This window comes from Pangasianodon hypophthalmus, chromosome 22 (genome assembly GCF_027358585.1).
Source record: "Pangasianodon hypophthalmus isolate fPanHyp1 chromosome 22, fPanHyp1.pri, whole genome shotgun sequence".
Taxonomy (NCBI): domain Eukaryota; kingdom Metazoa; phylum Chordata; class Actinopteri; order Siluriformes; family Pangasiidae; genus Pangasianodon; species Pangasianodon hypophthalmus.
This window is the reverse complement of record NC_069731.1, coordinates 3455233-3470120: the sequence shown is the minus strand read 5'-3', so window position 1 is coordinate 3470120 and position 14888 is coordinate 3455233. Positions and strand designations below refer to the sequence as shown.

The 14888-nt window shown below is 36.0% G+C and overlaps 1 protein-coding gene across 5 annotated transcripts; it reads right to left on the bottom strand.

Annotated features, from left to right (window-relative positions):
- Positions 1-544: 544 nt before the first annotated feature.
- tap1 (transporter 1, ATP-binding cassette, sub-family B (MDR/TAP)) lies at positions 545-13616 on the bottom strand. Of its 5 annotated transcripts, none has more exons than XM_053228157.1 (14): positions 13480-13616; positions 11095-11432; positions 9854-10046; positions 8811-8925; positions 8460-8590; positions 7373-7578; positions 6679-6876; positions 5961-6089; positions 5677-5865; positions 4658-4831; positions 4180-4339; positions 3574-3710; positions 2622-2860; positions 545-1780 (listed from the first exon to the last, which is right to left on the bottom strand). In XM_053228157.1, exons 2-13 carry the CDS (start codon positions 11419-11421, stop codon positions 2639-2641), a joined length of 2181 nt encoding a protein of 726 aa, XP_053084132.1. In that variant the 5' UTR covers positions 11422-11432; positions 13480-13616; the 3' UTR covers positions 545-1780; positions 2622-2638. The 5 variants fall into 5 exon arrangements, with proteins under 5 accessions (XP_053084132.1, XP_053084133.1, XP_026780510.2 ...); XM_053228158.1 differs by having other exon boundaries at positions 545-1726; XM_026924709.3 differs by having other exon boundaries at positions 545-2860.
- Positions 13617-14888: the final 1272 nt, after the last annotated feature.

The window sequence follows — 14888 nt, the reverse complement described above, 5'->3', positions numbered from 1 at the left end:
GTTCTCTGAACCCTAATGTGAAAGTTATATTTTTGTAAAGAAAACTTTCCTGGAAAATCCAAATAGGAACTTAAAAGGTCTGTTTCCAGACAAAAAACAAACATTCTCCGAATGTTCTGGGAGCCAATAATTAATTGGGTATGTGTGTTTTCGTAATACAGTTCCCATAATTTAATAATTAAACCTTTTTAAAATAGCTTAAATACTTTATAATTCTTTTATGGACATATAAGACAAGTAATTAAAAAAAAAAGGTCAGGTTTCTTCTTGAGTTTAACAAAAGAGTCAGGACAAGTTCCAGTCAAAAAGCTACAAAACACATACCTCTCTAGTACTAACTACCACATGCCTAGCATTTGTACCTACAGTCTCTGTTTTGTGCCTTTGCACCTACTCTAAGTGCTATATAAAATAACTCAGGAAGCTCATTACATCTATTACACGTCCAGAGTTAACGCTGCTCTGTGTTTAGTGACACCATGATACCTGGGTAAAAATACATACAGGAAAGAGCAAAAGAAACTGAAATTCACACCAGTCAGCATTGGTTTTCATATTTTTCTGCGATATTTTAATTGGTAGAGACTACAAAGTACAAAAAAAAAAGAAAAATCACAATGTACAGTGATATTTCAGTGGCTTAAAAATGAAGAAAAGTTGTAAGTGGAAACATTTTTTTTTTTATTTTGATAATTTACAAGAATAATAATTTTCACAATCTCACTAGTTGTATGTTTATATCATGTGCTGGAGTCATGAGGAAAAATGATCTTTTGTACTATTTTCTTTATGGTTGTGATATTTACACCTAATTTAAAAATCCTATCACTTACATAGTGCAAACACATAAAAACATCAGTTGTAGAGAAAATATCAGGACATGATGACAACAAGGAGAGAGTTATATATGTTATGAGTTAAGTTATACTCATACGTTATAAGTTGTATGAAGTACAATTAGCTCTATCGTCACTTGATTCACTTCACTGCACTATAAAACCCAAAAGGAAGCACAAAGAATTTATATTGTTGTTTGAAAAAATAAAGACCTTATAACAGACTATAAATAATGCATAACATGTCCATAAAGCAATGCTTGAGCATTTATGAGCATCTTATGCCATTATTCCCAAGATTACCAGAGAGAAGAGAGTCATTTCTAACTTCCTGACCATATCCGAGGAAAATGATGGCATTCCCGACTGGTTTTGTATTGTTCCCGCTGTCGCTGTGCCTTTACGTTGTATAAATGACTTATCGGCTACATGGAAGTTTGGTTAGTGGTCGATGCTAAGTGTTATAGCAGTGTTACTTTCGTTGTACGAAGCATTTTCTTAATAATTTACCAGCACATCTGAGTTAAATGTTTCTGATGGATATTCCAGATGGTTTTGTCTCATTTCCACTGTCATCATGTCTATATTGTCTATATAAAAGACTAAATCGTAAGCCTCCATTTTATTCCAACATATAATAAAACAGCCCTGCTCACTATTATGTGTTTAATACATACATATAACATAAACAGATTAAGAAAACATGTAATATGGTGGCATTTTCTATAAGGACACATTTATTTAACATTTATGGGAAAAGTCTCCAGTGTCAGCGCTTCGGTTAACAGTCAGATGTAAGTTTTTCTCCAAGGGAAACGATGTTGGATGTTTCATGTTGAAGTTTCTCAGTAACTAGCTGCATTTTGTGTCCTATTATCATCAAGATGAAACTGAGGGAACAGGAACGAACTTGTTTCATGGAGGTTCCTCGACAATAAATGTAACTACAAACAGATAAAAAGTATGATGTACAACGTAATCATTAGCAAGTTGCTGTGGTATGAGAGGAAGTGAAGTGAAACACTTCAGGACATGCTGTTATAGAAGAATATAACTTCTGTTCCCACCACGCTGTCACTGATTATTTTCCTATAACAGCACAATCCCAATTGTTTTATTCCTTATATATTTTATGAATTTTTACACCACATTCATAAAACCTATTGGCCCTGTGTGGTTACCTGCATGTTTGTCAAATTTATAAATTTAAAATGTATATCCTGAATTTATATATTTCTGTAAAGCTGCTTTGTGGCAATGTCCATTGTTAGAGGTGCTATACAAATAAAATTGCTGTTCATCTGCTTTACTGTTATTCTAAAGGGATGGGCATTTATAACAGTGTTATGAAGCTTCATTTCCTGTGGAACTCAAACTAATCCTCAATATAATAATATTCACTCTATAACCTCTTACAGGAATACTTCATAAGGTATACATAACTGTTTAGATCCACATTCATAATTTGTATTTTTAATTGTATTATTTGTTGAATAAAAATAATTTTTTTTTGTAAATGTTGATCTAAACATCATGAATACCCTAAAAAATGTATATGCATGATGTTATGAAGGTGCTATGTAGACACCCTTCATAAACATTTTATGTCATCTTGTGAATACTGGCATATTTATTCTATATTTCAAAGCCTATGCCTTCATGTGTTTGGCATTTTTTTCCCTACAGGTAGCAGTACACCATGCAACACATTATAATCGCCTTGCAATGAATTGTGCGTTCTGAGGTGTAGGTGGATTATACAGTGTGTTAAATACACATCATTACTTCGTTGATTTGGAGGTTTAGCTGTGGTCCTGAGCGTTACGATGGAAGCTGGTGTTCTGTAGCCGTAGAAACTCAGCGTACGGGCCATTCGTCTTCTGCAGCTCGTCATGGCTGCCCTGCTCCAGCACCTCTCCCCTCCTCAGGAACACCACTCTGTTGGCCATCTCCACGCCGCTCATCTTGTTGGTAATGAGCAGCACGGCGCGTCCATTCGACCTCTTCAGCAGTGCCTGCTGCACCTGCATTCAAAACAGTTCACTTTGTATTTAGTCCAATGGATTTCTGTGGTTAACAAACTTCCAGTAACGAGAAACGTGCTAGGTCTGCACTATTAGCAGCTATTATAAGCCCCTTTTTCCAGACTGGTTTCTATCATTAGTTTTCTTAATAATAACGTTTGGGAAGAAGCTTAAATTTGTAGTTTAATTTTGTTTTAATATATTTATATTTTATTTAATTTCCCAATTAATTAAGTAATTTAATTTTCTATGCTTGGAAATTACTTTTTCATACTTTTCCAGACTCTCCAAACCTGTGCAAGAACCCTACAGCCTCAATTCTTTTAAGCTGACAGTTTATGTCTATTTAATTTTTATTACCAGTATTTATTATTTTATTTATGATTACAGAAAAAAAATTACCACCCTGCATTATGTCAAGTGTTAATTATTTTTCTAATTACGTCCTTTTAATCTAAAATCTAAAGTTGAAGTCCAGAAATGTTTATATAATTTAATATAATATAATATAATATAATAAGCTTTTGAAGCTTTATATATTCTGAAGACATTTTGACACCTATCACTGTAGTTTCATCTCCTGACACCTTGATTTACCACTTCGAGACATCTAAGGCATGGTATTAAGGCCTTTCCGAGTCCTAGAGTTCAACCGAGTACTAAAAACAACCATGAAGCTACAAGCTTAAGTAGAATATAGAGATGTATGTTACCACATGCTCGCTCTCAGCATCCAGTTCACTCGTGAAATCATCTAGAATGAGGACCTGTGGATTCCGGATCAGGGCTCTCGCTATGGCTATTCGCTGCTTCTGCCCTCCGGACACTTTACCTCCCTTTTCTCCGGCATCTAGCAAATACAGAGCAATGTATAAATAATGACATCTGAATATTAGTATATACAGGTTTAATTGTATATCATGGCAAAAATAATTTCAAATGGTTATTTTACACTTGTATAGTTTATCCAGAAAAAAGTCTCCTCTGTGATAAAACTGTTACAGATCAAGATATGATTCCACTATTGGATAAAAATTTATAGAAAATTTCAGTAATGATTGTGGCTATGCAAATATTAAGTCTGAGATTTTGTGTGACTCTGGCTTTCATTAATATAGCCAGTTCAATCAGGGGTCCAGTGAAGACAATATGGAGATGAAGTAATAATAAAAATTGATATTAAAATGAACCACTGAGTCCATCAAAATACAGTAAGGAAAATTGGGCTGAAATTTCTCATCAGTGGAGAGGAAACAGGAATCAGACAGTATAGTTTTAAGCATACTGAATTGATAAACATCTCATCCTCTTCCACTCACCTGTGTCGTAGCCGTCTGGAAAGTCACTGATGAATTTGTGAGCGTTGGCCAGTTTAGCAGCAGCGTACATCTCTTCATCAGTGGCGTCTGCTTTCCCGTATTTGATGTTCTCTCTGATGGAGCGGGCGAACAGTACGGGCTCCTGGGCAACCACGCTGATCTGAAGAGCAGGAGACAAAACAACTAGTGTAAGAAGAGAGACTGGAAAATGAAGAACACTTACATTATACATCCTAAATAATCGCAGATGAATGGAAGGAATGGAACATCTGGCTACAGTGCTCAAATCAGACTGTTACTGAATTTAATTTTCTTTAGATATGGAGGGATTTTGTGTAAAAAGATTTACTAGTTAAACAAGAGAAACTCAGACTGATGTGTTAAATACCCCATAGTTTGGCTTTACACATATGATCAGGTGCTAAAATTGTGTTGTGTATTTAAAAAATAATAATAATGAAGCCATGTATGCTATTACCTTCTCATGCAGATATTGATCCTTGTAGCTCTGCAGCGGCTGCTCGTCCAGAAAGATCTCTCCATCCTGGGGCTGGTAAAACCTCTCAAGCAGTCTGACTATGGTGCTTTTTCCGCTATCAGCTGGACCTACCAGAGCGGTAACCTCTCCCGGCTTCAGCTCCAGAGAAACACCCTAGACAAGTTGAAAAAATATTAGTCAAGGCCACGGGACTTGGTCTTACATCAGATGCAAAGACCATGTCAGATTCTCGATTCTGATTGGTCAGAAGGTGTTCATTATTTTTCTGTAACAGCAGCTCTGACAGTAGTTCCAGCTGAAAGGCAAATCACAGGTTTATATTAATATGCTCTAATACATTCCTAAATATCATTTTTATAGTAACAAAGTATATAGGGAATTGTGTGAACACACCTCTCATGTTACTGAGAAACAACAATGCATAAACTCCTCTATAACAAAGACTTTCTCCTGTCTGAAAACTTATTTAAAGTTATAGCTTTACCACTGCCTGTTACAAGACACTGACACCGGAGACTCTTCCCAAAACATGTGCAGAAAACATCACCATATCAATAATTATACGTTTTTTTAATCTGCATATGTGAAAAGTTCCTGTCTATGAGCTATAGAATGATAACATATTAGCAGGAGTGCATTAATACAAACCTGTGGTGTGCAGCTGCACTACTTTCAGAGCTGCTGTTTATAGAAAATTAATCGACACCAATCTGACCAATCAGAATTGAGAATTGTATTGATGATAGAGATGACCATCAGTCCTAAGAGGAGTAAAGGAGGCGATACATGAAGCAGGAGCTACTGAAATTGAAAGGAGAGGAACTAATATACCGCTTATCACCATTCACTTTCAAGGTCGTCTAGCATCTGCCTGTTTCACACCCTTTCACCTCCATGCCATCATGTGCCCCCAGTGAGCTTCATGATAAATGTGAACCATACAGAGAGACGATTAAATGCAGGTGAAGGTCCTCAGATATCCGGTTTTCAGTACTCACTTTTAGAACATTCTCGCCTGGCCTCTTCGGATATGCAAAAGTGACGTTGTTGAAGCGCACGTGACCCCTGAGTGTCTTGGGAGCTAAGGAACCTTCAGGAGGAATATCAGGCTTCCGGTCCACGTACTCAAAGATCTTCTCTGAGGCGCCAACGGCTTTTTTCACTCGAGGGTAATAGGACATCAGAGCCTGCGAAAATGTTTACAGAATAGTATAATGAGCTAAAACGCAATCTAATTGAAATAAGAAAACAGTCCTGAAACGTAACTCAACACCAGCTTTACCTCGACAGCATGACTGAACTGAAGCTCATACAGCACAAAAGACACCAGATCACCACTAGTGACATCATTTCCTGCCACCAGCTGGCCTCCATAGTACAGGATGCTAACTTTCAAGGCCAGGCTGGACATCTGATTGATAAGAAGGATTTTTTAGATGCTTGTTATAAAAAATTATGTGCATTACACAACAGTTTTATACAGTGTATAATTTTCTTTAAATGTAGTTTTATTTATTAAACCTTTATTTAACCAGGATAGAGACCAAAATCTCTTTTACAAGCATTTTTACAAGCATAAATGTTATTATTTTTTTAAATGGTACCTTATTATATATTTTTTTAATTAATATTTCGTTAAACCTGCCACCACACCCCCAATTTTCAAGGCAATAAGGTTTTTATTAGAAATAAATAAAGCTACAAATTTATGGCCTGTTAAATCCACTCTTAAGAACTGAAGAGTAAAAAAACAGAAGGGAAGAAAAGGTAGAGAAGGGAAAAAATTTAAATAAACTAAGATTAAAATAAACAGAAGAAAATGTAAAATAATTGAAAAAATATAAAAAAGGAAAGAAAACAGGAAAAAAATATTATGCATGAGTACACCAACAAATCAAACACAATTTGACACCAATAAAGAGCAAATACTTGGAAGAAAAAAAGCAAAACTTTAAAAAATATGTTTAAAAGCAATATTTAGATTTGTCTATAAGTCTTACGCTGTTGGTCCAGGTTGATGCCGCATAACCAGCCGCTTCCACTTTGTTGAGCGAGTAGGTGTGCTCCAAGCACTTCTTGTATCTCTCCGACTCGCCGTCCTCGTTGGCGAAGCTTTTCACTGTTTTGATGGCGGAGAACGTCTCAGTGGCAACGCTGTTCGATTTGGCAAGAGACTCCTGCACTTTGACTGCATGTGTCTGGGAGAAAACCATCAATAATGATGAGTGACTCATAAAGTGACTGTGCACCAGAACAGTGACACATGCTAGTTTGCATCATCAGAGCTAGCATTTGATGAGGATGAGGAATAAAGCTGTTGTGCGTTAGTCTTAGCTAATGTTTTAGGCACTAATTTATGATCATGAAATAAAAACCAGTGCGTAATTTGAAACAGATGTGATCTTCTTTTTCTCTAAATTTTACTTCCATAATTTAAGTTCATTGAAGAGTTTATAACTTTCTACTAACTTGAGCGAAGAAGCTTTTGAAGCAGGGGATACGGGGGTTTTACTGTAGTTGCATTTCTACTTAAGAGAAGAATTTGAATATTTGTAACACCTCTGCTGAACTAGTTTTGTTTTTCAAAACAGAGATATCTAAAAAAGGTCACAAAAAAGCACCATTTTTGCTCTCTATATTGTTTGCTAATCAAAAGCAATCACTTCAGTCAGATAGCGCAGATTTCAGACCAACCTGGTAGAACCTTCCGGAGAACTCCGGGACGATCCAAATGACGGGAAGGCCGAGGATGGTGAAGATGGACAGGCGTACGGAGAGGAGCATCATGGAGCTGTAGAGGAAGACTAAACGCATGGTGTACCACATGAGCAGGCTGAGCTCTTCGCTCAGGGACTCGCTCATGTCGTTGGTGTCTTTGGTGATTCGGGACACAAGTTCACCTGAGGAGCAACACAAACACATCAGCACTCCCACTGTACCCTGAAACGCGGCTGATATTACTGTGCTGATATAACTATATACCACGATAAGGAAATCTGAAATAGTTATATTGTTAACATTGCAGTGTATTGCAAGGGCTGGGTGATATGATGATAAAATATCATGATAAATTATGTCACAGTATACTTTTCTGAGATATCGTGGATATTGTGATATCTTTTTATTCCATTTTTTTAAACATGTTTTTTCATAATTACAAACTGGCTGGATGCAGGTGGTGTGATGTTCAAATTCTGTACTTAATTTTGTACTTAAAATTATATTTTTAAAAAGTAAATCTTTCTTATTCAGTGTAAAATATTTAAATAAAATGTTATTTTTTTTATATAAAATTGTAAATTTAAAATATATATATATTATGCATTTGTTTATTAAAAACTTATTAATAATGAGTAATTTATAAATTAATAATTAATAAATGAAAATCATAGAAATGCCTTCACAAATCATGATCATATTTTGTCATAACAAGTCCTAATGAGTCACTTAACATCTACCAAGTTAATTAATTTCCGAGATTTAAGACATTAATTAGCTTAACTTAGACTAAACTGGAATGGTGTCCAAACTTTTGCACAGGCCATAATTTTTGTAATTTTTTAATCTTATTTATTTTGTGAAGTTAATCAAATATATAGTAAAGTGTTTAAAATAGCTCGCTGCAGAGGTTGCGTTCACTTCAAAAATCAACAAAACATGTGATCTGGCCAGGGGTGCCAATTTTTTTGCACACAACTGTATGCATGAAATAAAATTAAGTGAATTTTTTTTCTGCTAAACTATTCCTTTCATAGCTCTAATACGCATGCAAGTTTGTTACCTGAGGAAGCTTTATCGAAGAAGGCGATTTCCTGCTTCAGCACACACTCGAACACCTGACTCTGGATGGCTGTGTGTATGAGGCTCATGGTGGTGTTGTAGATGAGGTCACACACAAACTCAAACACGGTGCTGTGAGGAAAAACACAATGTGTAATGAGTCAGTGTGTAATAGAAATCACACACATTATGAGAAAAAGAGATTCCGGCTTCCATTCTGAAGCAAAATGTGAGGCTTTAGCTTTTTATTCGCTTAAAAAACTGTCAGCTGAAATGATCAAATATAACGTCAATGGCAGTAAAAACTAAATGACAGGGGTTAAACTGATATTTGTTAAGTTCATAGTTTTACCTCATGACAGTCAGGATCGACATGATTTTGATGGCGTTAGCAAAAGCATCAGGTTCGTCCTCCTTCAGTATCCAGTCGGTGATTTTACCCGTGTAATGCGGAATAGCCATCTCACCTGAGAATTGTATAAATTAGCTGATGTTAGTTAATATATTACAGATAAATGTAATATTATCAATGATCAATTCTTAGATGAACTTTTTTAAACATATGGATTTTTTTACATTGTATTACAGTTTACCCACTACTGGCAATTAAATAAGGACAAAAAATTAACATGTTCCAAAAAAAAAAACCTTCATCCTCCAATCTTTGTCTTACAGTTGATATTACACTATAATGTTAGTAATATCAACTGTAACATAAATCAATGTTGTGTGCCACAAGTGCCTCTCTAGAGTGATCCAGAATGATCTGGCACTTTACTTAGATTTTATATTTAGGATTTAACTTGTATCCATTTCTTTAATTTAAAAAAAAAAATGCAGTGTACACTGCGGTTTTGCATATAAAAAGTCCAATGATCCAATCATTAATAATAAAAAAATAAACACTTTTTGCTCTAAATTACACATCATAGATGAAAATGATAACTAGTTTTCTGGTTTAAAAACAGGAAGGAATCATATCGGAAAGTTATAACAGAGAGAGTTAAATGTATAACCGTAAATAATTAACATTAAATGTGACATACACACACACATATGTATATATATATTTAGTGGATGTACACTAATATATTTATATTTAGTGGATATATATCCGTGTGTGGAGGTTCCAGGTGTTAAGAAAATTCAAGGTCTGCTTAAAGAAACAAAAAGTGAAAGAAAACAAACACGAACAGTTTATAAAATCCCAGGGATTTCCCAACGCTCATTTAACATCACCACCACATAAACACCACCTCCTCCACCACCGCTGTGAATAAGTGAAACCGAAAGCAACAGCAGTTACATTCTGCCTCGTTTTCCATTTCATTACAGACCAAAGTTTGTAACTCAATAACACACAGCAACATAAAACACAAGGTAGCAGTTTATTACCGAGAGAGGAAGCGACTACGAACAGGAGGACCGCCGTGAACCGACGCTTGTACGGCTTCACGTATCCCAGCAGCCTCTGCACAGAGGCCTGGCCTTTCTCCTTGGGTTTGACCTTCGTCGTTGGGAGGATGGAGGGCACGTAGCGTTCCCACAGCAGCAGTGAGAGAGCCGAAACAGCGTAGCACTGAAGCAGCTAAAAAGAAAATAGAAACAGTTTACTATCTGTACCACGTGATAGATATCAGCATTCTACTTAAATATACATTAAATATCACAATACTTCACAATACTGTACACTTTTTCTAAACTATTCATTGTATGTTTTTTTACATGAAATATTGTCACCATATTAACAGCAAATGTAAATATGGTGACATTATTTCATGTAAAAAAACATACAATGAATAGTTTAGAAAAGGTGTATTGCGATTTAATTTGCCACAATATTAAAATTATATCTTGTTTTACCATAGTGCTGTTGAATTCTCGATTCTGATTGGTCAGAAGCTGTTGATTAATATTCTAAAGCAGTAGGTCTTATAACAGGTTTATATTAATGCACTCTTTATAATATATTACTGTTTCTATGGTAACAAGTTACACAGGGACTTGTATGGCGGACACTCCACACAAATAGATTAAAAAAAAAAAAAAAAAGTCAACCGGTCTGGGAGGAGACATTTATTTAGCATTTATGGAAGGAGTCTCCAATGTCAGTGCTTTGAACAGTCAGAGGTAATGCTGTAACGTTTAGACTTCTGACACAGGAAAGTCTTCAGGACAGAGTTTATGCTTTCTGGTTTCCTCAGTAACATGACAAGCAACACTGTAAACTTTCCACAACATTATATGTAACAATTAATGGATAAAAAGTACAACATGTCATTGCTTACATAAATAAAAATCATTATTGCTGCCAAATTGCTGTGGCATAAGAGGACGTGATGTTATAGGAAAATAATCAACCTTGGGGTGGTAACTGTAACTCCGCTTCATCACACCACCCTGTCGTGGATTATTTTCCTGTAACAGCACACCCCCCAAGCAGTTTATTACCTACATATTGCCCCAGCCCTTAGCTGTTAGCACTACATCAGTCTTACATTACACTCAAGGTTAGATAATATTATCATGAATAGTTAAATATCATCCTCATACTTATTTGGATAAGATCATTTTTGATAAGATCAAACATCATAGACCTGTACAAACTACGCCCCCTCCCCCCCACCCTCACTCACTCCTTGCCAGGTGTGCCAGCCCCAGGTGAGCTCCAGCGTTGACCAGCCGCATGCCCACAGCAGTGAGACGTACACCGGATAGACCAAACTGTGCACAGCCATGGTCTGGACTACATTATTGCTCTTCATCCACGCCGGGCTTGACGGGTAGAGAAAGGTGACAAGGAAAAGGACAGTGAACCTCAGCAGTCCTCCAACCCAGAGAGTGGTAAATGAATGAGGAATGAGCAGAGGTGAGAGCCGAGTCGCCCCAAACGTCGCCACCACACACACATCCACACACAGGAGCAGGATGACAATCAGATACGCCGCCATCTTGGCCTTCATTCCCAAATACACTGCAGAAATAAAAGGGGAATAAATAAGAACAGATTGCTAACAAAAAAAAAGCAGCCCCAGTAACGTCAATAATGAATACCTTTTTTAAAAATCCCCAATTTTCAAATTTAGAATTTAAAATACAGGTTTATAATGCTAGTTTGTGTTTATGTATGTAGTGTATGTTTCGTTTATGTATAAACTGTATTCCTTATATGTTTGAGTTCAGTATGTTAGTATGCAAGTATGTTGAAGCAAGAATATTAGCATGTAGGTCTGTTTAAGTTAATATGGTAGGACATGAGTATGTTGATGTTGCTGCTTTGTGACAATGGCCATTGTTAAAAGCGCTATACAAATAAAACTGAATTGAAAATTGAATTGATGTAAGTAAGTTAGCATTAGTGTATTAGAATGTAGGTATGTCATATTTACCTCTACATACTAACATACCCCAGCAAACTAACATACTAACATATTTACCTCAATATACTTACATACTAACATACTTACCTCAACATAATTACTAACATATTTACCTCAACATATGTACATGCTAACATATTTACCTCAACATATGTTCATGCTAACATATTTACCTCAACATAATTACTAACATATTTACCTCAACATATGTACATGCTAACATATTTACCTCAACATAATTACTAACATATTTACCTCAACATACTTACTAACATATTTACCTCAACATACTTACTAACATATTTACCGCAACATACTTACTAACATCTTTACCTCAACATACTTACTAACATATTTACCTCAACATATGTTCATGCTAACATATTTACCGCAACATACTTACTAACATCTTTACCTCAACATACTTACTAACATATTTATCTCAACTTACTTACTAACATATTTATGTCAACATACTTACTAACATATTTATCTCAACATATGTTCATGCTAACATATTTACCTCAACTTACTTACTAACATATTTATGTCAACTTACTTACTAACATATTTACCTCAACATACTTACTAACATATTTATCTCAACTTACTTACTAACATATTTATGTCAACATACTTACTAACATATTTATGTCAACTTACTTACTAACATATTTACCTCAACATACTTACTAACATATTTACCTCAACATATGTACATGCTAACATATTTATCTCAATAACCATAAGTAACCAGGTATGTTAGTACGTTAGTATGATGAGATAAATGATGATGAGATGTTATCATTTTGCATGATGTTATCTGGTTCCCATAAGCTCTCATTATTTAGCTCCAGTATGTATAAATTAAAACGTGGACACCAGACATGTGTTCTCTAATCAAATATCTCTGAGGTAAGCTGAATATTTTTGTATATCTGGAAATAACATATCTGGAAATTTTTTGTAAAGTATTTATTTTTCTATAATTAATGCACAATAATAAATTATTACACGCAGATGCTTTCACTTTCACTGCTTATTTCTTATTATTGTATACCACACTCCTAACACCATCTGTAGGAAATATGTCTATAATCAGAATTTAAACTTTCTTTTATAATCAAATAATCAAACTGCCTTTTTAAAATGTTATAATTCAAGTAAGAATAAAGCTTAAAATCATACTTACACTGTGAGACGCGTTTTACGGCGTTAATAATGTCTAGTAATGCCCTTGCTTAACTTCCTGTGCTCCCTTCGATCGCCAGGAATAAAAATAACAAAATAAAAAATACAACTAAGGAGCTAAAATCGTTTTAGAAGCGATTTTGAGTGCAGAAAGATAAATGTGTCTTATCTACACACACACCAAACACGAAGTGAACAACCACAGGAAAAAAAGATTAAAAAAAAAAAAAAGACCTGGGCCGAATCCAGAATCACCAAGTGCTCCCTAGGTAACGTCACTACAGATGATATAAAATAAAGGCTTCTTGCGCTCGCGCTAGTGCACTACGCATTCGGTAGAGGAGCCATTAGGGATCGAGCCTTAACCAACCTTGTAGGTGAAACCGAAAGTAACTGAAATGGGGAAAACCCACTGTAATAAAACATATAAAGACACGAAACAAGACTTACATGAAGACTTACAGGAAGATTACATGTTCCAAAATGGTCGACTACCAAGCAAAAAGCATTTAAAAAGACTCCAAAATGGGCTCTGACGTTGTAAACTGTTCCACACAAAAATGCCTCAAATCCTCGACCAATCAGATGGGGCAGGAAAGAAATGGCGCCATCTCGTGGCCCGTACGTGCATAACGTCTGTCAGTGGTTGCCAGATTGCACGATTTCCCCGCCAAACTTGGCAGCTTTACAGCACTATACGGCTAAAAGTGTGTGGACACCTGACCATCACACCCATACGTGGCCCATACTTCCACAAACTATTCCCACAAACTTGGAAACACACAATTGTGTGGAGCAGGAGTGCTCACACTTCTATGACAAGAGATCTACTTTTACATAGTATTATTATTATTATTATTATGGTAAGATCCACCATGTAAAATATGCACATACACACTAAATTTGATTGAGAAATTATTTTGTTTTTATTCAAATAATGTTATGCAATCAATTTTCATTCAAAGAAATGGCAAAACTAATTTACAGTAGAGGGGGCATGGTTGAGCATCAGCGGTGGACAGAGAGGACAAATCGGCACGTAACGTATGATGATACTCACCTGTGTGTTATTACCGCCAGTCTACTTATTTGTGCCTCTGTAACTGCCGTAACCAGAGAGAAAGAGTGCAATATAGTTGGTGGAGCTTGCGAGACACTCACGCCCACACGCCGTGAAGTGTGAACTTGAACTTGATGGAATGAAAGCTGCGAGTCTGGGATGGACCTGTTTCGGTTGAGTTGTTTTGGGTTTGTTGAGTATTTGAAAGTGCGCTGAAAAGCGTGAGCTGAATAAACACAAGCCCGGAGCTCAGCAAAAATTCCAGGAAAAAAAATCCTGCAACTAAGAGGCCCAAATCTGTCCCAGCATGACAATGCTCCAGTGCACAAAGCGAGCTCCATGAAGACATGGTTTGCAGAGAGCCCCGACCTCAACCCCACTGAACACCTTTGGGATGAACTGGAACTGGAGCCTCCTCGCCCAACATTAGTGCCTGACCTCACTAATGCTCTTGTGACTGAATGAACACAAATCACACAGCCACACACCAAAATCTAGTCGAAAGCCTTCCCAGAAGAGTGGAGGTTAATAAAACAGCAAAGGAACTGGGGGACTAAATGTGGAATGAGAGGTTCAAAAAGCATATGAGTGTGATGGTCAGGTGACCACAACCTTTTGGCATATAGTGTAGCCTAATATCACTAACATTAGCTAACATAGCTAGCCAGCTAATACACAAAATAGCTTCCTCTCACATACTCTTTGACAATTTACTATATATGAGGTGGCCCTGGAAAACCTGGAAGTAACTGAATTCTGGAAAACAATCAAAAATAATGAAGGGTTTGGTTTTAAACCA